General features: G+C 41.2%; 1 protein-coding gene across 1 annotated transcript; it reads right to left on the bottom strand.

Annotated features, from left to right (window-relative positions):
* Positions 1-1,637: 1,637 nt before the first annotated feature.
* LOC306705445 (transmembrane protein 47-like) lies at positions 1,638-11,161 on the bottom strand. Its single transcript, XM_079172205.1, has 3 exons — positions 10,843-11,161; positions 8,324-8,464; positions 1,638-4,797 (listed from the first exon to the last, which is right to left on the bottom strand). Exons 1-3 carry the CDS (start codon positions 11,039-11,041, stop codon positions 4,616-4,618), a joined length of 522 nt encoding a protein of 173 aa, XP_079028331.1. The 5' UTR covers positions 11,042-11,161; the 3' UTR covers positions 1,638-4,615.
* Between the last annotated feature and the right edge of the window lie 13,443 nt (positions 11,162-24,604).

The following is a 24,604-nucleotide window of genomic DNA, read 5'->3' as shown; positions in this document are numbered from 1 at the left end:
CCAATTTCTCCGTTTCATTTGTATGACATTACATTTAATGAGTGCCTTGACATTCCTATAGTAAGCAGTGGCTGTCATTTAAACTTCCTACAGTGTTCTGCCATTTCAAACAGTGAAGAGATACATCTTTGGTTTCCAGGTGTAACATCTGATGTTAAAACATCGTGCATTTAAATTATTTTTCATATGCAAATAATAGTATTTTTCAACTGTGACGTACTGAAACAGCAGTGTAAGGGAAGAATCAGGATGTGTTTGTATTTATTCATATGGTCCGTGGCACAAATGAACTTTTATGATGATATCAATTGTACTTATGAAGATAACCTGCTTTTAGTGTATGTATAGTTAGGAAGACTTTATTTTTTGTTATAGCTCTCATTGCCCTCTAGTGTTCAGACAATCTATAGCACCCAACACGTTCATAGATGAAATTAGTGTCCTTTATATTTTCAGCAGATTCTCCTGTGATCTACGGATTAAACGACTGTGTACAATGTATTTGAATTACCTGTGTGCAGCTGTCTTTGTATGTTAACAGACTACTCTATTGTGTTCATGCAGATCATCAATCTGCAGTGCAAGTGTACATTAAATGTAGAATTCCCACTGCATTTCTTTCATGTTGGGAAAGCAACCATCTGGCTCCGGGCTGACGGCTGTTCTTCAGCGTTTGATCCAACATTCATTGACATCCACAAGGTCAGTCATGCAGCTGACAGCTTCCCACACCAGGACGCCTCGTTCACACCTGACTGTCCATGTGCATGTGTGTGTCTGTGGGTAGTTGTGTCTCTCTTGGTAACTTCATTTGGCTCATTGTTGAGATAGAGTTCTTGTATAATGAATCAGTAGAGAATAAATGAGCGAAACATTAATAAAGCATGCACACACACACACACTGATAGTCGCCATTTTTATGGGTCATGGGTGAATTAGAAGTTGCTTATTTGAATGCAACCTCTGACTTCTGCACCCTGCCTGCATAACAAAACAGAAGATAACTAATGAATGACGAGTTAAGAATGTGTTATGCAAGTGATTTAACTGTTGTATGCAAACAATGTTGAGTGTACAGTGGCAGTATGTGTTTAACGGGACCCGGGGGGGGGCTGCAGGGCAGCAGAAGTGTGATAGTGGAGGAGAAATGAGCAACTTTTTTCAGGTTAATATGTAATTTTGGTGGAGCCAAGCTTGATAGACGATTGGTTGGAGGGTAATGTATAGCCCAGGTGGGACTTTTCATTCCATTTATCTGCTTCACTAGTCTGCAGAGGACGTCCACTGCTGAGAATCACGGGAGGAGCTGGACAACTAGGTTTGCGTTTATGATTGGATATCTTGCATTTTTTAGTACATCTCTGCAGAATTGTATCACTATGACAATAATTTCCCTCCTCAGGCACAAAGATGTCAGAGTCCATCTTTGTCTCTGTCCCCCAGGCTCAGTAACTGGAATCTGTCCCTGCAGAGTGAAAATGTGCAGGGCCTGGCTGGTTACTGCACCCAGGGGCCGGGCTTCTCTCCAAAGGACACATCATCTTCGCTACAAATACACTTCACTGCTTTGAGATTTGCAATCGTCCCTGACTAAATGTGTTGCGCGTCCAAACAGCTGGAGTGGAGGATTTGCCATGCTTTGGTTTTTTGTTTTCTCTGCTGACATACAGCAAGACTTGTGCTAATCCTCTATCCTGTATATACATTTGATATTCATCATTTTGAGTTGGTGTTTCAGGTCAGTCTGGTGCTTTCATATCTGTATCAGTACAAACTTAAAAGGTGACGTGATGCCATTGTTTGAATGCAAGCGTAGAGCTTCTTTTCCTGCCTATCTTAGCAAAAAAACAACAGATTTGGGACATGATTGATATGAGACATACTGTATATATTTTCACTTCATTTGTAAATAGCATACAGAAAAGAGTCAAGATAAACACCTCAAAAAATGTTTTAGGTTACACATTTTCTGTTCAACATGCTGCAGATTGATATCACCCTTCAGTTGAGAAACAGAATCACAACTCTTGTGAATTATGATGGCTCGCATTGCCTCACCACAGCAAGTATTATCATGTTTGCCCATTAGCTGGAAGAAGAAGTTAGACTTAATCATGTGGGTGGGTGAAACATGGTGCTCATGGTGGAGGCAAAAGCAAGCCTGCGTTCCAAAACACATACGTTTTTTACTTTCGGTACATACTGCAGCTGCCCTTGTACGTTCTGTTGCATGCAGCATGCACTCAATTGGGACATACTACTTCGTCTTAACATTGCACCTCGAACTTTGACCCTTTTTTGCTTATTTGTGCGCCGAGCAAATAATTGTGGGTCAGAATAGCCAGAAAAGCATGTTGGCTTGCAAACTGCAAAATGCGACCAGACGCAGTAGGACGTCCTGGCATTTTTTTTTGACATACTGCATTTGGCACACGATATATTGGGACATACTAAATCTTTCTCTGGCAAGTGAACAGAACAAGATCACAGGGCAAATGAGCAACTGTCACTTCTGTCTTTGAACATCGTCTTTTGTGAGACATTTATTTGCATATTATGTGTGTCACCTGGTATACTGCGGGTGTTTGTGTATCCTTTAATAGAGAGTAAATGTTCTTCTACTGTAGAATACATGTTTTAAATGTCCTGAATCAGGGTCCCACAGTGTGAAAACACATTGTGCTCTCCACTGAAGTTTAACTCAAGACAACATGCTTTACACGTGTGTCGGACAACAAAGTAATGTGATCACGTGTGTGTAATGCTTTAGATGCTGTATGATGTGCCCTCTCCATCTGCATGTTGTGTTACCACGTCACCTTTTTAACACGTGAGTCACATTTGAAAGATCCCCCGAGAGGTCACTGCTATTATAAGACAACCACTGGCCCCGGCACCTCACACCCTCAACACACCACATAAAAGTCTTCACAGGAGCCAAGCGGCAGGTTCACATGGCGGAGTAATTCCGGTTACTTTTCCTCGGAGCTGTTGATTCGGGCGTAAATAATGTCCACAGTTTTCACACCGCAGCAGCTGGGGAGATTGTTTATTTGCAGTGGTTCCCTTTCTAGAGACTATTTAACCAGCTGTTGAACTCCGGGGGGGTAAAGATGAAACTTCACACCAGGCTGCTCATGTGTGGCAGTGCCGTCTGTTTTACACAAAATAAAAGAGACCTTTTAAAAGTTGCCTTACATTAGCACACTATGACCAAAAACATGAAGAAACTACTCACAGCTACCTTTTGATCTGCAAACTAAAAGGGAGATTTCAAAATAAATAGTAGCTGTAATTTGAATTTTGGCTTGTGAGCACATTTATCCACAACAAGCTAATAATGATAATGCCCCAGATAAATCCGTGAACTGTTTATATATATATATATATATATATATATATATATATATATATATCATGCCCCTGGAAGTTGTAAAGTTTAACTGCAAAAATGTGTCTTAAAGTTTGCAATAAAATCTTTTATGTTGCTCATTATGTTTCAACCAAAGTGTCGTATTTTCACACATCAACTAGCTGCAAGCTAACAAACTGGGGGTGTCTCTTTAAATAGCCTGGGGTGGTTTCCTCTGAGGAATGTGTGCTCTGGAGAGTGAAAGTGTTTTGCATTTTTGTCGCATTGCCGTTTGGTCCCAAAAAGAAAAAGGGTGACACCCCTGATGCTCCCCCTCTTTAAATTCAGTCGGAGGTCAGTTTGTGAGCCGCAGGTGTCAGAGCGGCAGAAAGCCAAGTCCTAGTATTGAAAACAACGTTACATCACACTTCTAACACTCCCAAAACTACAATTGTTCATTCTGGATTTTCCTTCATGTAGAAATACTTTGTACACATTTACATGTTGAATTTGAGACAGACGAGTGTGAGTTTGCAAACAAACTATAAACACTCGAGAGCTCTCGCATATATCTAATTTACAATTCTACGATCAGAAGGCCTGGCATTACTAGATATGTTTCAGCTAGAACACGCGGAGGGGGAAGTTCAGCTTTTCCAATATTTATAAAGTGTGTGCCATAAATACATCAACAACAAGCTTGTCCTCATGAAATGCTAAGAAAAGAATTAAAAAACAAAAAAAAAGGAAACGTGGAGATCAGTCAATCCCTTTAAATGTTCAGTCGCTGCACATTCAGGTCTGTGCTCAGAATCTACTGTCCCGCGTCTCTAACAATAGAGATCCAGGTCAACGTGCGGTGGAAACGTCCAGCATCGGTGGCTCATGCCTGTCCGGAAAGCTCTCTGTGCTTTAGCTCTGCCCGCCTCATCCCCGATAACCGGCAGGGCTGAGGGACCTGCTGGCTGCATGGGAGGAGGGGTTCTGGGCGTCCTATTCATAAAAGGCCCTGGCCTAAATTGGGCCTTCACAACCTGTCTAAAAATAACAGAGAGAGCAGGAGAAAGAGAGAGACGGGGTCTGTGCTCGCGTGCACATAAGCTGTGTGCAGAGTGAAGAAAAGTAGCACACCTCCTGTATGGGAATTATGTGTGTGTCTGTGTGTGTGTGTGTGTGTGTGTGTGTGTGTGTGTGTGTGTGTGTGTGTGTGTGTGTGTGTGTGTGTGTGTGTGTTTTTCCAGTGGCGGCGGTTTGAGAAAGGCCTCAGTACATTGCGTCCTCGTATACGTCCGTCCGCAGGCAGAAGAGGATCCCTCCACCCAGCATGAAGATGGTGGCTCCCCAGCCGAGCCCGTAGCCCCAGTTGAACTCGTGATAGGTCTGGAGAACCGTTCCATCGATGAACTTGATCGGGTAGAGGACCAGAGCGCAGGACTGCAGAACCACTAGAACCAAAAAGAGTCAAGCATACTGTTACCAACACAACCAGACACACACTTATGTTATAAAATACTTGTACAACTGTACAACCACCATCAGTACACCTTGTACTACTACTACTACTACTACTAGAGAATAATTTACTTTTACCTGATGTTTTATTGCATTTGTGTCCTTTCTGCACTTTTAACTTTCATTACAAACCTGTTTTACTCCTCATTCTGGTGCTGCTACTGCATATATTTCTGCTTTTTTCTTTCTCTACATGTTTACTCTTTATCCGTTAAAATGTCAAACTCTCCTTTTCTTCTTTCCACCTTCTTCACTGCCTTTATCCAACTCTGGATTTAACGGTTCTTTTTTCAAGATGAATCCTTCTTTTGAACTACTCTATGTATTCTTTCTGACTCCGCTAGTTTCACACCTAAACAAGAAGTACGTTTGTGCTTTCAGCAATCGCGTTAAGTCCATAACAGTGCACTATTCAAGTATATAATATATGATGTCGGTGGCTTTGCTCCTGTAAAAACACAGATCTGACAGCTAACGAGGCTGCTGAAAAGGCAGAAATGTGACTGTGTCTGGTTTTTAAGAAGAAGAGGCTGAAGGATGAAGGAGAGAAGGTTTTTCGGTGTCTGCAAAGGGAACCGAGTCACCGAAGGCAACGAGAGAATGGTTATGTAAAGTGATTAACTTCTTCAAGTCCGTGCTTCTGCTGCTTCATCTCATCAAAATAAGCTGATTTTCTGTGACAAGAATAACAATGAAAAGTTTGAGTAGTTTTAGGGAGTCTGCGGATGAAAACAGGCTTTCGTAAATTTGAGGCTTTCAGTGCGATGCCTCAGTACCAAACCTTCCTCGCTGTAGAACGATTTCAATACATAAACAGTATTTAAGAGACTCGAGGAGTAAATTGATTGATTTGTTAAGCTTGATTCCCGTGATGCTAATAAAATAATCGTTTATGAAACAGTAAAATTGTAAAATACATTTAGCCATGGTGCATTTTGCTGAAAGCTTAAAATGAATTTCTTTAGCACTGCTTAATGGAAGACCAAAAAGTGATTTAACAGTGTGAGATAAAATGAAGTGCAATAAGTTATAAGATGTGCTTTTTCAACAATAATATTTCTATTTCTCATCCAGTCTGACATCTCCACAAAAGATGAAAACATCAGGAGAAACAATCGTTGTATGAAACTCTTCCTTGTGGGTTTCTTGCTCTTCTGAAGTGACGTGTCTTTTGTCCCTGACAATGACTCAACCAGCACATGTCTGCACTCAAAAGTAAACCATGTGCATTTCCCTTTCCTCTGATATAAAGTGGAACCATTTTTCAAAAGATTGTCATTCTTCTGACCTTGACATCACTGAAGGAAAATGACTTTAATGCCTTCATCATCGTGATTCATTTTCCCCTTAAATCATTCAGGACCGTGAGCTACCGGGGGTAAATGCGTCATTATGAGAGCATGTGCGCCATAAAAGGCGCATTGTGGTCTACTCTCACAGCAGCTACCGTAGCTCCCTTTAGTGCATGCTAGGTGACTCTTGAGGAAGGGACTTTGTGTGACCGCAACTCCGCCTTTCCTTCCTACAGGACGAAGTAGAGGGGGGCGTACAGGAGGGACGACGGCAGCTCAAGAATGTGGCGTTGTGTTGATGGAGCCCAGACTGAGCGCGCAGCCCGCTGAGGTCATATTTCTGGACAGAAAATAAATACCACACAGCCACAGTCCTGCCAAGGGGCATTTAACAGAGTCCTACTGCTCTGCTGCTGCTGCTCTGCTCTGCTGAGGACCGTGTGCCTGTAAGGAGACCTTATTCTCGAAAGGCTCTTAAAGCAATTACACACAGGAAAGGATAACACTGCCTTCCCACGCTTTTCAGTAAATGGCTAACAGTCGAAGGCACAGCCAGTTGAGCACACACTGGTCCTTTGTGACTGATGGTTTCAGAGAGGGAACTAGAAAAGAATCCCTTGTATTTCCCCTCCAGAGTTAGATTAAACTTTTTTCTACAGCGTTTGAGAACATTACATTTTATTATCGATCTGATCCGCTTGTGCCAGACATTGAGTCTAATCTATAGGGCTGTTCCCAACTAATCGACAGATCTGTAAAATAGAGTTTTTCCACAAGGAATTACACAAAGGCACCACATTAAATCTTGTGTTTAGCAGGATTGTGCTCATAGGTTTCTTGGAAATAAGTCATTCAACAAGAAAATAAATAAATAAATCTAAGTTGACAAAGAACAAACGACCAATTAGTCTGCTAATCTACTAAGAGGGGGCAGCACTAAATACATCTATGAAATGGGCCACAGCAAATGGAAAATACTCGATGGATTTTGCATTATTTTGTGCAGATTTTTGCAGTTATTTATTCTATTTGTATTGACATATTTGGTATAAACAGAAACCGTAGGATGTGGATTTCAAAACAAACTTAATATCTTTCCACACACCATGGGTTTGAAACACAGCAGCATGTTAGCTTAGCTTAATACAAAGACTGGAAACGGGGGACACAGCTAGCGTGGCTATGTCCAAAGGTAACAGACTTCACCTACCAGCACCTCTAAAGCTCACCAATAAACAAGTTATATTTTGTTTCCATCAATTAAAAAAACAAAACTCTCTCTTTCCCCGTGCTCCCAGTTATTAAGCTAAGCTCAGCTAACCAGCTGCGGCTTCATTTCGAATGGACGGATACGAGAGTGGAGTAAATCTTTTCACTTCCAGAAACTCTCACCAAGAAAGCAAGTAAGTGTGGAATTTCCAAAATGTCAAAACTATTCCTTTAAGTTTAGTCCACAGGCAAGACGTAAAAATGCAGCAGGAGGGACGTTATTTATGATGCATGACAGAAGATGTCTGTTTCTTATTTAATCTAATTTCATTGTTCAGATCTGGAACTGGGCATGAGATGAGTAGCGGTAAGTGGTCAGAGTTTCATCACTGCAGTTAAAGTAAACTGGAGCACAGTTATTGCAACGCCTGCATAGTATATGGAACAATGTGTCTTGACTGCTTTGGTTTTAATTATACATTTCATAAATAGATCCTCCCTCAGCAGTGTCAAAGCACCATCTCACAAAGCCTGCAGTCCAAACATGAGGCGGTGCTGGGTGAGGAGTCTGTGGTGGCTTCTTTTTTCTTTTTTTTCCCTCAGTGACGTCACTTCTTTGGTAAGTCTGCAAATTCTGCGGCTGCTTTCTCTTTTTTTCCTTGGCTCATGATCCGGCAGCTCCCTAGACTCCACGCCACAGAAAGAATGAGCTCAACCAACAGGCCTCTTTCAGCTGCTTCTTTCCTTCTGCACCCGCTTCTACTTGAACAATAAACCCCTGTCTGTCTATATGGAAATTGTTGTGGTGAACGTATATATGTGTGCCGTTTTTCCCTTTTCCAAAAATGTGCACGATGTGTGGGAACATTGGATAAACATTCATACAGGGCGGACACACATGTGAATGATTAAAAACTTGTGACGGGGGAAACTAATAGAAAGGAAGACGAAGACGTACCTGCAGTGAAGAGCAACACGGCCACGGTGCGGTAGTGGCGCCTCTGTGTCCCCCTGCAGAGGGAAATCAGGGCCACCAGAAAGGCCAGGAGAGTTGCCACGGCACCGGCAACCAGCAGCACCAGGGTGGCAATCTGCCAGTCTGCAGGACGAGACACACGCAGGTTAGAGGGCAGCAACAAAAGCTCGACTCGCAGTTGAATTGAACCGCTGTGTTGACAAACACAAAACAAGAGCTAATCCACACAGAGCGACGCAGGACGGACTCAGGGCCTGCGCGGGGAGACGGGAACCTGATCAGTAACTCTGTCGTCACATTAAATCGGATCAAACAAAACTAAATGTACATGTTAACACAAAATAATTATAGATTTATAGAGGTTTCCAGTTTGTACTCCAAACTCTCATCAACAGCCGATAACTTGAAGATGAAGATATTGAAAGCACAGCTGCATCCTTTTGGAACGCTGTCAGTCATCATCTCCTTGGAATTTCAGTTTGCGGCTGCCGGATGTCGGTTCAGCCATGGCGGCTTTTTAACAGCACCATTTTTTTTCTCTGTTTGTTCCAAACAAACTCCAGTGGCTCCTGTGGGAGAAGTTAAACCCATCACTTCCCCCGAGTCAAATTATTAATCCTCGGAAAGACCTGCTAAGTTGTTAATACGGCACTTTTGAAAAGCCTTTCTGAACTGAGCTTCTATTCAGTAAACCAGAAATGTATTCAGACATGCTTTTCCATTCCTGCCTGCATTGTGTTTTTCCGTCTTTGATGTCACACGCAGAAGACGGTAATACTCGACTCAAAAGGAGAATTTACATTTGCTGAACATTCTTCTCTTTCCTCACAGCTCTCCTGCTTTTATTGACGTCAGGATGGTAAAAATGTACTTTTCCCCAAATGGCACATCTGAACTCGATTTGATTCAACCACAGGCAAAAATAATTCTCACATCTTTCCTCCATTACGTGGTTAACATTCTGGTTTTGTCTAAAAAAAAACAAAAAACAAAACCTTATTTTTAAAGAATATTTAACAGTGCACTCACATGACAAGTGTATAGAGGCTGTAAGTTATTACACTGTTTTTATCCGCATTATTCTAGTCGCTTGCAATTTATCGTGTCCGCCCGATCACGTCACTCCAAAGACAGACTGAAATTCAAGAATCTTGGGATAGGTATGAGAAAGTGTGCATAATAAATCAGCTTTGCCTTTTGGTGAACTGCCCCTTTAACCTCAAGACGCCCCTCCACTGTTGCTTTTAATGAGCTCTGCAGACACTCAAAGCAACAAACCCGCCTCCTATTCACCCCAACACATTCCACAATATCAGAGAGCGGTCAGCCACCCCAAAGCTGTTTCACTCCTCGCTGTGCATGTTTGATGGTGGTTAAAAACAAAAGAGTCACTCAGGCCTCTTCAAATAAATGAACAGCTAAAATCTAGAGTTGGCAACAAATGTAAAAAGAAAAGTTGAATACATCTATATTTGATTTTATGTGGTTTGCATTTTAGTCTTTTTGTTCCTCTACTACTAACAGTCCACTGCTGTATAGACACACAGCTCCAGCCTACTGTAACAGCCACCAGCCAAATGCTGGTGAATCTGGTGCATTTAATGAGGATTGTCTCCCCTGGTGGGGAAAGGAACGGGGCTGGAGGCATAAATACTCCATTCATGTGGCTTCTCTGCTTGACAAAAGGCAACCTGGTGGGTGCAGGCCTGGTGAGGTGGATGATGGGGAAGATGCTGAATGTGTCTCTTAAAAAAAACAAAAAAAAAACACTCATCTCCTTCTGGTGGTTGGAGTGGGTTAACTCTTTGTGTGCCGTAGGGGTTATGCTTCTACACTGCATGTGATCAGTTTTCTGTTATTTCTAACATGGAAACTGATGTTACTAGAAATAGTAATAAAGCATCACTGTAACTAATCAACTTTTAAATAGGACACTAATTCATGCCATTCATAATAACTCTGAAAACACCCGGACAATTGAGCCATCAGCATGGTCATTAAATTCAAACTCATTATTGCTCGTGAATGAGTGAAACGTTGCTGTAGGAGCTGAGCGTCAATGTGTGTTTGACACCACGTCACTGCTCTGGTATGGACAGAGGAAAAAGCACCAGCAGCACTAGAAACCCCTGATCAGCTGCTGCTGCTGCTGAGAGAACAACAAGCCAACTAAAACAAACTATTCCTGAGAGAGTCTACAGTTCAACAAACATTCCTCTTTGTTTATATCAAACATAGTGATGTGCAGCCCTAATAACAGACCACTGGTAACCTGCTACAGTTTAAAACCACCCAGAGTTACTGTTTGAATCACAAAATCTGAGTTTTCCCGAAAAGAAAAAGTTCTTTAAATTACTACAACCTTGAGATCGCAGCTTTTTCTTTTTAACACAATGTCTGGTTATTCTCCCTCCAACAACAACATCCCAACTCCAGGGACAAACACCAATAAACAAACCCCAAATAAACCAAAAGGTGCCAAAACAAACACCGACTCCTACCAGATGTGAGGGTGGACGAGCAGCTCCACTGAGCCTCCTCCGACTGGGAGCAGGACTCCCACAGGGACAGGGAGAAGTGGTCCGCGGTGACCCAGGCTGGGCTCAGCAGAGCCACCACGTCCAAACACAGCGCCAGGAAGACGCACAGCAGAGCGATCAGCTTGAAGGGCCGGAACACAAACACCTCGTTCACAGACATCTTTTGACGACACGGTACACCGCCTGCAGGTCAATCACACTGGGAACGAGCTCGCTGGAGGTCCGCGTGCGTCTTCAACCCACCATAGCCTTCACTGCTTTGTGTGCGTGTGTGTGTGTGTGTGTGTTGTGTCCAGCTGGAAAAGTTTAACGGGAGACATCCGGTTGGATTGGGTTTTCAAAATAATCGCATTTTTGTTTGGGACACGTGATAATCACTTCTGAGATTATCTGAGAAATGTTTTATTCTTGTGGCTATCCTCTTCCATAACACACTCACGTACCAGTCTTTTTTATTTATTTTTTATTTATACCAACGTAAGCTTGTGTGGTGTTATCTGACTGCCAAAAATAAAAAATATAAAAGATCCAAAAGAACAAAAAAACATCGGTTTATTTTACTCATTTTTTACAATCAATTGCTGTTTCATATTGTTTCAAAATATGTTGTTTTCAAAATAGAGCAACTAAACACTAGCCTACACAAATCAAGAATTATTTCAAACAAATCCCAAATTAAAATTAAATGTGTTAGTCATAATTTACTATAAGAGATGACATTGAATGAATGTCATAGGTCCCAACCTTAAAGGGAAGAAAGACACATTATAAAGCATACACTTTCAATTCATGAAACTTAATAGATGTGCTTTTTGAGACACGGTATTTGGCTCAGTAGAGAAAAGAAGTCCTGCTCTACCACGTCTCAATTGCTGTGCTTTTATTTTGAAAGCCAAGTTAAGGAAACTAGACTTGTTTTCACCTTCTGGAGGCAGCGTCATCTTTTTTTTAAGGAAGTTTAAGGCAGTCAAAAGAAAGTGCTTCCAAGAGTATAAATTCAATAACCCCCCCCCCCCCCCTACACACACACACACACACACACACACACACATGCAGGTTTGCAATAAGGTGAGGTGATTTAAAAGCAGAGAGGACAGACATTAGTAAACTTTAACACCGCAGCAGCAACAATACAAGGATAAGGACATTAAATGCCCTTTAATTGATTATATATGTTTCCCCCCCTCAGACTCAAAGGTACCCAAAACCTTTGTGATACATATTATCCAAATGTATCAAAATTGATTGAAAAACAAACTTTCAAATCAAACAGACTAATTATGTTAATATTAATTTCCTTCTATCTCAGTCTAGAGAATAATGTAGTGGGATTAAAAGGGCTAGTACATATTATTTGATATAATATTGATAGCTCTCTGGTGGTGGTACTGAGACATTAGCTCAGTCTTTTGTGGACAGAGAATAACTCGTACCATAGGGTGTCAGAAGAACTGAACTATCCCTTTATTGTCTAAAATCTGAGAGTTGGAGTCAATGTTGTACTGTGGTAACAGTCCAGCAGATGGCAGACATGTGACATTCTGGATGCTAAAACCTACATTATTTCTGCTGCTACTGCTTCTCACCACTAATGCACCACACCTTGTATAATTATTAGTAGCAGATGACATTTTATGGGCAGTAGCAGCTGCAGCATTTATACGGACATATTGACCACAAAAGACATGAATAATCCAGTGCTTGCTGAAAATTGTGGTGCCATAATGAGAATAGAGCTGTCTGTTAGCTTCCTGGATTTTTTCTTTTAATCCTGTTTTGGATTTCTTCACACAGCCAGTGTGTGGGCCGAGCCCACTGATATTTGTATTTACTTCTTTTGATAAATAACCCTTTGATCCAAGCTCAAACATATGATGAGTTTAATATCTCTCACAAGCAGCCACAGAATTTCTAAACACCTAATAAATCCCCCAAATGAAATGACAAGTATATCATTAGACTAGATTTGTCTCCAATATTGTCTAATCCTTCATTCAAGTCATATATTTTGTTTAATATTTCCATCTTCTGGAGAACTAAATAACGTATGAATTCTAAAGCAAGACAACAACAATGGAGGATGTTTTTTAGTGGAAGTATTACTCTCTAATATATGTGATGGAAACTCTTCACAAGCAGCTATTAAACTCATAAAATAGTGACATATATAAAGTTCTGGCTTTGATTAATGATCTTATTAAAGTTCAGCAAATGTGGATAATCAGATGGAAGTCACACAATCCAAATCCTATACCTCTAATCACTTACGTTCCAGAGAAGTTAACTTATCTTTATTATAAGACTGTCTGTCTCACATGGTGAGCTTATCAACTTTGTTTTATGTGGTTGCAGTCCGTTACTCATCCTCTCCTTGATTTTTCAGAGTGGAGATGATAGAACTTCCTGTTTACCAAATCCAGTAAGATGTGTCAAGAATAAAGGAACATTTATCAGCACAAGTAGAGACAAACACCATCTCGTCTAGATGTGCTTGTGTGACCTTCTTCACACGTTTTTGGTTGAGTGATTTATTGACCAGCTGTCATGCGTCTGTCTCGTGATGATAACACGCTAATGAGCAGCAACCAGTTTACTGTATGTGAGTCATTGTTTTTTCTAAATATATCTGCTTCCTTCCTTATTAAGTATAGAAAATATGTATTGCATAGTTGCAAGTTTCGTTGATTTTTTGTGGTATATTTGTTTTTCTTTTTTTACCAATGAGCTTATTTACCTGTGGCCTGTTCTGGGAGATTTTTTAATCAATGTTGTGTCTAAGAAATATATACAGTGTACTACAAATAGAAATACACAATTTTTGGTGCTAAAAAAACCTTTGTTTATGTATACAAGAGGAACTTTAATAGCATTTGTGTAGCAATCAGAAGTTAATTCAGTAACCGATTCATATGATAACATAATGGATTATTACTTAAAGCTATTCAGTTCCGAGCATTTTCTCTCTAAATAAAGTTTAAAATACAAACAAAAGCAGATTTGCCTGCCTTGAATTGCACCTCTGCTGCCTTCTTGCCCGGTGTATTTTAATTCTACCCCTCTCATTGATTAGAGGTTTTCAGTGTGTCTCACATAATGAGAGTTGGAGACTAATGCCACCCTTCTCAGTCCTAATGGTGCTGCCAGGCTGCCAGCAGGCCATCTGAGAATCTAGTATTAGGCGTATCCACGGACAGAGCATTGCTCATTTCATCTAAATGCCCCTCCTCCCCGACAGAACAGGCAGAGCGCTCTGTCATCCTCCTCCAAAAGCCCCTCATTAGAAAATCTGCGGAGCAGACAAAGCTACTTGAGACGGCACAATGGTGACTCCCCGCATGGTGATCTGAAAGAGCATAAAGGGAATCCGGGTCATGTTTTACTTTTTTTTTATCCTCTCTCCTTAATTCTGAGTTATCCACTAAGCCACCCATCTACTAGCCTTCTGTTTAGCTTCATCCACCATGTTTTCCGATATTCAGGTGATATTTTTCGGTCTCCAACATGCCAACACAGGGACTCAACGTTTTCTCTGTGATGACGAGCATAGAAGACGAAAGTACACAAAAGTCAACAAACGTGACGATGACACACATCTGTGATTCGGCATACTTCATGGTGGTGATGATGATGGTGATGAAGGACATACTGGGTGAAAGAAAAAGCTTCTTCACCAACTACTCATCAGATGACGTCATCGTCTATTGCTCATCACGGTCTTCCTGGAGTGGCTGCTGCTGATTAGGCTCAGAATAAGCCTCTAGAGGCTTTTCCGGCTGTGAGTAAGCTTCCATGGAAACCGATGAGGCCTTGTTTAATGATGCAGGTCTGTCCTGCTCAGCTTCCTCTCTTTACCGTAACAAGAACATCACACCGTCACAAGTCATGCCGTGGTCAGACTGCGTGAACAGATGTATCTACTTAATAAAAAAACAACATGCTCTCATTCCAACTTGTCACATACTGACGCTTTGTCAGACAGACTTAGCGTCACTTTTGCCTTCTATGCCTAGTACTTCAAGTCAGACCAGCATACAAGTGCATCTCAGAGCAGCTGAGGTTTGAAGTGCCTTGCTCAAGGTCATGTTGACTGATAGCGTTGAAGGAGGCGACGGCGCGTCTCCTTCGTTTCCTGCGCCCTGATTTAGCAGCTTGCCAGGAGATTTAAACCAATAGCTTTCTAGTTTCCAGTCTATCCTCAAGACTACTGCGGCTGCGGTGACTGCAGAATGCTGAGGCGGGTTATAAGAAGGGCAGCGATAGATTCATTTGGACTGCTGAGATGAAGGCTTTCTCATGGCATCATCATCATCATCATCATCACTGTCTCATCATTTCGTGATTTCAACCTACAACAAGTTGGAAGAGACAGCAATCAGGGTCATGAATAGAAATAAGATGCTGTTTTTGCTATATTTTGTCTCTTCATCAGTTGGATTACATGCTTTAAGTGAGACCATCTCAATACTTTGGTATTGTGGACAACAACAGATGGAGTCACATTGTGTGTCAGAACTACAAAGAACAAAGGCCTTTTCCAGGGACTCTACTACCTGAGATACAGAATGATAAATATGGGTTTCATTTGTGTTGAGGGGAGACACATGCAAATCCTAATTTTTCATGCACTTGTCAATTTTGAGATTTTGGGCTATTTTGCTCTCATAGGGGCTTGTTCATATATCATTCATAGAACATTGTATTCATAAAAACATTCTTTTTATGGCGGTTGACAGTGTTTTACAGTATACAAAGAGACATCCAAAAAACCTTGGATTCTAATATGTAAACCAAATGAAATGACTTTAAACCTGCAACCAATGCTCGGATTTCTGTTCTGGAATTGGATGCAAATTAGTACATATTTAATGTCTCATTTGCATATTTAAAGTTAAAATTTCAGAAAACTTGTGCAAAACAGGGCAAGTTTCGTGGTGATATATATCAGATACATTTTTTTTACCCAGTTCACTAAATCATACAATGAAAGACTTATTTATGACTCCAGTGTTTGTGTTGTAAATGCAAAGCTCTGCTTGGCTTCACAGTCAGCCTGCAGTCCCACTGTGTTCCTGGATGTCCACCTGTCTCTCAGTGGTTGGACCGCTCTGGGCCTGTCTGCCAGCTTGCGGACATCTGTTTACTTCCTCCTCCATCAGTCGTCATGGTTGCAACCGCCCCCCAACAATCGCCACCAGACCCCTCCCCTCGCCTCCCGTCGCCGTCCGGCCTTCTCCACCCCTCTCTCGTGTTTCCCCCAGACACCAGCTGTGAACCACTTATGCTTATCCTGCAGTCCACCTCATTCAGCCTTGTCATATCGACGGCCAGCACAGCACTCTTTCTGTCCTTTGCTGTTTGTTCTTCCGACACACACGCACTTTATTCAAATATGCACACCAAAGCTGGCTTTATAAAAAAAAGAAAAATTAGGTATCTTAATGAATACATCCATTGTATCTGTTTATACTACACGGCAGGACATGGACTCTAGACCTACAACACACGTGATCCTTCTAACTTGTAACATTGAAAATGTGCATGTAGTTCACTTCTAGCACATTATTTATCGTGTGCCTGTTTCACTGGAAACTCTGGTTGACCTGACCAGCATGACGTACGCTGCAGGCTATAAATCTGTTGTTAGATTCATTACATTGAATTTTAAGAGCTGTCCATTAGTCATTACTACCAGGAAGGACAAGCTTCTCCATCATGATGCATCAAGTCGTAACATTTCAGAGGCAGAAATGAAACAATTGTCTGTTATTGGCCTCTTATTGGGCTCTTTATTTCACAGGAATGATGCATGAAAGCAGGTTGAGGTCATCTTTTATTTTTATTGACTTGAATAATTTCAGCACTTCAGAACTTTAATTCGTTGGCGTTAGTCTTTAAAGCGCCTGAAGGAAGTTCTTATTCTTTTCACATTAGGCATAAATCCATAGCATGTGTACGTATACAGTATGTGTGTACTGTCTACTGTGCATCTGAAAACCCAGGATTAATTAAACGTACTGTATGTGGATGGCATGTTAACACTGTTATACAATATGATGTATACTGTATCATGCTTTATTGTGACATTTGGATGTTTCCACTACAAAACATCAGCACAATATTTAAGTTATAAAATGCTTTGAATGTGAAACATTGCATGTCACATTTACTCTTGTTGGCAAGGGACACTGAAAAGTGTGTGACACATATTAGGAAGCTTTCTTTTCCTTAAATCAAAACCAAGTCACACGGTCAAAGAAATGCTTCTGACGCGTTATATGAAGAGTTTTATAGCGAAACAAGGAATTATGTGACCAGATTTGGAAAGTCACATGTTCACTTGTGGCATGAAATGCAGAGTGAAAAAAGAATCCGACCAAGAGCTAAATGTCCAAATGTGCTCCTCCTGTGCCCCTAACCTGATAAACTACCTCCTGCATTGACACTTTCTTGGCTCTCCCCTGTGTCTGAAAGCGGGCAGTGGACAGCAGCCCTTGGGGAGCTCACTGAGGGAGGTGCGGAGCAGCCAGTGATCAGAGTGAATTAGAGTTATGTGTGACATGCAAAGGAGAGGCTCCAGAATGTGACAACAGCTGAGTTTTAAAGTGAAGCTTTTCCGCCTGAGGGGAGAGGAATAGACGACAAAGAGAGCGCTGCCGGCTGAGAAAAGAATCAACTCCTTTTGTTGGCTTTCTAAAAACAGAGACCTGTTATCCATTGGTCCTCTCGTTTAAAGCGGTGGGCCACTCGGTGATGTCTTTGGCATCAAAGCAGAGCAATTAATGAATGCGACGGTATGAATCACCTTTGCTGGCCTTAATCCCAGCCTTTGTTGATATCCTCGCACCCTCAGCAGGTGAATTATCATGTGCAACTATGTAGATAATGGATAGAAAAGAGACCTACTTCCCAAATGTCTTCTTTTGTTTGCAATAGTTTGGACTGTTGAACACTTGCTTATTGCCATTATCTTTATGTATCTATATATTAAAAACCTTTTCCTTTCCAGCTTGTTGGGACTCATTTATTTAGCATGCACTTTCATCTTCCGTTTAAAGTCAGTGTGCACACATTAGACCAAAGAAACTTTATGGAACTTTATACTACTGTGGCCCAGTTTTGAGGCCCAGTACTGTTCAAGGAATATCATAACAATGGAGCTCATTTGTTTGGGGATTTCTTGCCACACTTTAGCCTGTTGGGAATATCATGTGACACCTCTGAAACTCTACATCTCACCTTTCCTGGATGTATGTGTCTGCCCATGGAGTCGACACTGTGCCGACAGAGCTGTCACAAAGCCGTTTTACTCAAGGCGGTTACATAGCCACGAGGTTGAGACCAGTTTATGTCCAAAAGCTTGTGATTTAATAAGAAATAATGACCAATGCGGGCTGTATAATGACATGGTGTTTTGGTTTCTTTTCCCTGCGTGATATCTTTAAAGGAACCACACAGCCGTATCCACATAGTAAACATATGCATCTATAATACTAACTGTGTATAACTTCATGCAAAATCAACCACAAACATTTGTTCTATTGGCCTTTAGGGATCGGCTGTCATTCCCATCAGCAGATATTTCATTATTACCGTCATAATTAAGTGCAAACATGTACAATCACTTCTTGAAAAGTAGAATACAATGACTTTTTTTCCCCTTTGATGTACTTTTCTTTTGAAGCCGTGTGACATATTTTCAAACTACAGTGCAGGTGCTCTGTCAAAAGCAAAAGTAAGAAAGTAGGCTAAATGTGTCACACAGAACGTGAGCGATCTTATGTTTAGTCATAAACAGACAAAAACATTGTTTTTCATGCACTACTCTTTCCAGATTCAACACTGTTTATATTTTGAAGGTTTTTGCAGAGGGGTTTGCTCATTTAAATAGCCTGATATATAGAACATTTAATTCCTAAAACATAGCGAAAATGTTTTTGTTATGGCTGTTGACATTTATTTATGTTGACATTTATGAAGTGATACAAAGAGTAATCCACTGTAAAAACCTTTGACTCTAATCTTTCAACCAAATGAAACAACAACTTTGAACCTGACTTCATCCAATGTTCAGATTTATGTTATGGAAATGTATCAGCACATATTTAATAAGAGAGGGCCTCATTTGCATATCTAGACATGCAATTTAAGAAATCATGTAATCCTAATTCCCCTGATATAAATGATCAACTGTGGAAGTTTCATGGTTAGATTTTCTTTTTCCTATTCACCTGGGGTTTCTCCCCTCAAAGGTGCAAGATCCGAGATTAGGAGCATTTAGATTGCCTCTCAATGGCTCTCAACATGTCGACAGGGAGCCGGCGACGCTTTATTATGAATACCACTGCCTTCTTGGCGAGGCCTGCCCTACGTAGCTGGTTGAGGCAGAGAAGATTGGTTAAGGTTAGACATTGACCTTGTGTAGTTAGGGTCCTTACGTGCCGGGGGGCTCACAGCTAACGATAAGATGCGAACAGTGCTAACAGTGCTAACAGTGCAAACTACGGCACGCTCAAATACGCAAACATGCACTAAAAGCACGCACTGTCGGTTGAGCTCTGTTGACAGCGACTTCATTCTCTGCTCAGGTAGAAATTACTGCACTATATCTTTGCATAGCAAATAGTTGTTTGCCGGTATATTATGTTCAGAATGTTGAATACAGCTCATTAAGGAGTTAAAACATGGTTCCCTGGCTGATAATGCAATAGTCAGAAAAAGGGAAGTAAAGCATACTGTTAGGCATTCAAGCTTTTATCTTCCACCAACAAAGAGCTCCACCAGACCGAAAGTATCAAACTGTGGTTTTTGTCAAAGGGACTCAGCTGATTGCACTGGACACACACAGAAAGCCACAACCTTGTAATCTGGAGCTTAATCAAAGAGAAGAAAATGCTCTTTTAACCTTTTGACAGAAAGTAGAAGTGCCCCACACCCACATATCAGGAGATCTCTAATAAATAGGGTATCTCATCTTTCATCCATAACTTTTTATTATTATTTTTTTTTTTATTCACTGCATGTCCATGTACCTTTTTGTGAGGCTGATGTGAGCTCCACCCCAGCCCCACTCTGACTGGTACCTAAAGCATATCCACGGTGGGCGGGTCCAGAGCTCGTTGGCTTTAGGACCCAGTGGCTCCTCCAGCGAGGCGGTCTCGGCTCTCACACTGAAGCAGACAAAGGCGAGGGGAAAGACGGCGTGCCGCTATCCTGCAGCATCGACTCAACACGTTCACTCACGCTCCCCCCCTCCCCACCACCACCACCACCACCCGAGCACACACTCCCTTTTTCTCCGCAAGCAGCGACGCAGGTGAGTCCGCTACTGGGTGATGGGATTATCCGCAGACTTTTACTTGTTAAAGGAGCAATTAAATTGGCACAATTTCATTTTGAAGTGGGTGAGTTGAGATGACATCGCAGGTACTTGCGCGTGGAATGAATGGTTTTAGGTGTTCAGATTTGTGCAGGTGGATTGTGAGTAGGTGTGCGCACAACCAACACCCCCCCCCCCCCTTTTTTTTTTTCCTAAAGAAAAACTTGCATTTTCTGCCGCTGCTTTCTGCCATGTGGCCGCATGATAAATGAGAAGTGTGGCATCAGGAAACTTTTTTTTATTCCTTCATTTTGCGACTGTGATTTTAAACTGGCTGTGCTGTGGCGTGGTGTCCTTTTGTGGATTTGAACACTGTGTGTAGATTAGCTCTGGATGAAGAGGACTGGAGAGTCATAATGTGGTTGTCAGGAGTGTGTAGTCACCGGGCTGTGTTGTGTGGGTGGCTCAGCCAAGGAGCACACAAGCAGCCAAATATATCAGTGATTCCACACCATGTTGCTGCAATGCTGTTTAATGCTCAGCCTTTAGCTTGGAGGGGGGTGCATTCATTTTTTCTGTGTGATTTTTAAAATTTTTTATTCATCTATTAAGATGGAAGCCTGTGGTGTATCAATCAACCACAAAGAGAGATGATGTAAAGCTAGATGACATCTACTTTAACACTGAAAAGCTGTGATAGTAGTGTACCATTATTGCTTATAAGATGCACTTTCTGCACTCCTGCTGCTCCTCCAGCAGCAGCAGCAGCAGTGATGGTGATGTCACTCTGAAGGAAAGGCCCCCTGGTTGAGACAATGGACTGTCCTAGTTGATGCTCCATTGGGAAGGGTCACTGTTGGCTCAGCCCATTAGTGCAGCAGATGGGCTCGAAACCTGGCCTTTGTCAGCTGAGGAGCCCCCCAGAAGTCACACCCCTGTCAGCGTGCCTGTCATAAAAAAACCCAAGTCAGCAGCACAGCCGTGTGGTTAGCGTAGACTGCAGGGCCCCGCCACATGGATGGGTGGCGGCAGCATGTTTCTTACTATTCTATTTTAATGGCCGCTGTTTGTGACGCAGGGCATTAATCCATGGAGGACAATAAAGGATTAGAAATGGGACAAATAAGCATTATTAGATGTTTCCTTCATTGGTTTAGAATGGGTGAAAATGTTTTTTACTTGTTAATATGTTGACTGTTTATTAGAAGTAGAGCTGTGTGTTTTACGATCAACGTCAAAATAAGATGATAGTGTGTCGTTCAAAGCTGAGGCTGCAACTAACAACTATTTTCCTTATTGATTAATCTGAAGATTTTCTCAATGAGGTGATCAGTCAATAAATTAGCGTCCAAGGTGAAATCTTAACGTCTGGTTTTTGTCTGACTGCCTGTCAAAAATAATCTTAAAGATATTCAAGTGTACATTGAAACAGAGAAAAGAAACAAACCCTTCAGATTGGGGAAGCTGGAATCTGAGAACGGTTTCCATTTTTTTGCTGGAGAAATGACTGAAACGATTGATTACAGATTAGATCATAGTTGTCAACTAATTGCTCGTCTGTCAGGTAATTGATTTATCTGCTAATCATTTCAGTTCTATTCAAAGAAACCGGGTTTTGCGGTTATGCGTCAGACAAAACACTTCAGACACGTGAAAGAAGAAGTGAAAAGACTTTCATAAGTTTGTAAAGGCGCAACACAAGACTTTAAATTCACATTATAATTCCAGTCAAAGCCGATAAATGATAATGGTGCAACATTTCCCACCTTTACCTAGAAGCCCTTCGCTGAGGATTTGGTGGAAAATTGCTACAAAATGGTGCTTAATTTCTTTCCAAGCCAAATGGTGATGTCAGGTCTTGAACATCATCAAGGAGGAAAACATGACTTAAAGCAGCCTACAAGACTTACAATGTAGGTGTAGTTAACAAGCCACTCGGACATGACATGAGTTCAAACACTGGTGACCTCATTGTCAATAGAGTCAAGTCCTGTAAGCTGATTACGACCTGGAGGAGAAACAAGTGACATGCGTGACACCTTTGCCTTATTCTGGCATTTTTGTGGAGGTTTTCAAAGTCTTTGTCATCTGCACAGAGCAACACTGGGGTCCAAAGTATATACCTGCAAACTACTAAACAGATGGAGATACATAAAGGATAAAGATGTCGTCACTCTTAAAATGAAAAAGAGTTCATTGACGATGTGATCCTGTCAATAGAACTGAGCTTTAAACTGCACGGATAACTTCCTCTTTCATGTGGGTGGGTGTGAGTGTTTGCTGGGTGTGTATCAGCGTTCGCTATATGAAAGGCACGGTTCCATGGGTTTCTGTGGCTTTTGAGGACTGGGTTGCGGTCATGAGGTGCAGGTGGGGGGTTAACCGGAAGAGACCGGCCCTTTTCAGTGGAAAAGCTGCTCCAGCCTTCGGCCAGTCCGTCTCATAGCATAAGTGGTTTATTGTTTGTTGGCCGAACAGATGCAGCTTTTGCATAATTTCTGGGAAGCAGGAAGAGCTGGATCTCCGGTAACATTCAAATCCCCACTATTTTGGGACAAATAACAGTTAACAGTTAACAGTTTCCTTCAAAGGAAGAAAGCTTTGAATTTAGTCTCATGTGGCGATATGAATTTGCGTAGAAATCCACCAGTAACCGATATACTGACTTACTGTAACACAAAACCCACCTATATATTAAACACAGCTCTGAGAATCTATTATTTTTACTGATGAAACATTTACATTACACTGGACACATTGGCAGAATATTAACAGCTGGACATATTAACAACAGCAAACAAATAGACAAGTTCCTCCTCTAATGTGATAAGAACACATCCTGACATGAGTGATCTGAGCAGATCAACTCACTGAAAACGGGAGAAATTAAATAATATTGTTTATGGTTTATCTGTTGGCTCCTGGAGATTTTGTAGAAAGGTCTCACATGATTTATTAAAGACTTATTTAAGAACTGTACCCTTGAGCTTTATTAATAAATCATGTGATTCATTTGATCAAAGTAAGAGAACTGCTCACAGGTGTATGTGGGCGCCGCAATACAGAAGAGACGTATCCTACGGGCTACATGCCTTACAAAACGGTTTTGCCAAAGCAGATGTGCAGTCATGAATTTGCAACAGTAATTCCACGTTGACATGCAATTTATTTTCCATTCAATACATTTTTTTACTTGATTTGTTCATCAAATCTTTGCCATTGGGAAACCTAACTGTCTACCATGTAGTTGGTCAGCCATCTTAATCTCCATCTGTGTATAATCCTATTTTCCTACCCGACAAAATCTACATTTAAATCCCATGTTGAGTGAAAACTGATTCAAACATGCCGTTAAAAGGATTTATTTTATTGACATCAGAATTGCCACTGCCCTGTGCCACAGGAGGCCCATTGGATCATCTGTAAAGATTCATTTTTAGTGTAAACTTTAATATGTGAGGGATTGCGGTGCTGTAATATTCAACAAAGTAGTAGTTCAAGGACTCAAACTTTGTATTGATGCTAAATAATAAAGCCACATACACGGTGTTCTTTGAAGTGGTCAGGATGTGTCATCAATCACTACTTTTAATACAGACGCATTTGTCTGGAGCCCTTAAGACCAGCATTCAATAGCAGTCCTTAAAATGATTAGTGGTTTGATTCATTGTCCGCTTGTATGCATCAGACGAAACCATTATCATTGTTGTAGGTTTATAGAATTTGATGTTTAAAGTTAAATGAAAATGTCCGTGTTTGTACTAGAAACTCATAGTGGGGCTCTTATTAAGTTGACGAATTGGAGCTCTTAATTGACTTAAGATTTCTTTAGTCAATTAGTCTGTTTCATTCTTTTTTCATGCTGCATAACGTCTTCCCAAGAAACTGTTTGGTAAACACCCGATTTAAAGTGGTGCTTTTGTATGAGTCCTTGTGGAGTTTTCCAGATCTGTTGATGAACGTCGACAAAATCGTATGAATGTGAGTCGACTCTGGATTTCTTTGGTTGAGGACGGCCCTAACTCATAATGAATAATGACAGGAGACATAAGCACCAAATCAGTTTGTGTTTACTTCAGTAAAAATGGATTGAAGAGTCAAGTTCCCCTTGTGTTACGGTGAAGTCATCCAGGACGAGATGAAGTAATGTTTTTGGTTACTGATGGCAGCAATGATCCTAATATACTAGAGGACATTAGACTAATATGACTAAATAGACTTGGTGTGAGTAATTGGTCACTTTATCCATAGCTTTTTTGGGCCATGTTGTGGGACCAACCCAATATAGTAAATCACAATTTTGTATTATTACTGCAGCATTTTACTTTACATGCATTGTTTTCCTTCTTTCCCCCCAGACTCTCCGGAGCTGGTCCCCACCACCACCACACATCTGTCACAACCATC

Source organism: Pholis gunnellus, assembly GCF_910591455.1.
Source record: "Pholis gunnellus genome assembly, chromosome: 13".
Taxonomy (NCBI): Eukaryota; Metazoa; Chordata; class Actinopteri; order Perciformes; family Pholidae; genus Pholis; species Pholis gunnellus.
Note: the sequence above shows the minus strand (reverse complement) of the source record. Positions and strands in the feature narration are given on the sequence as shown.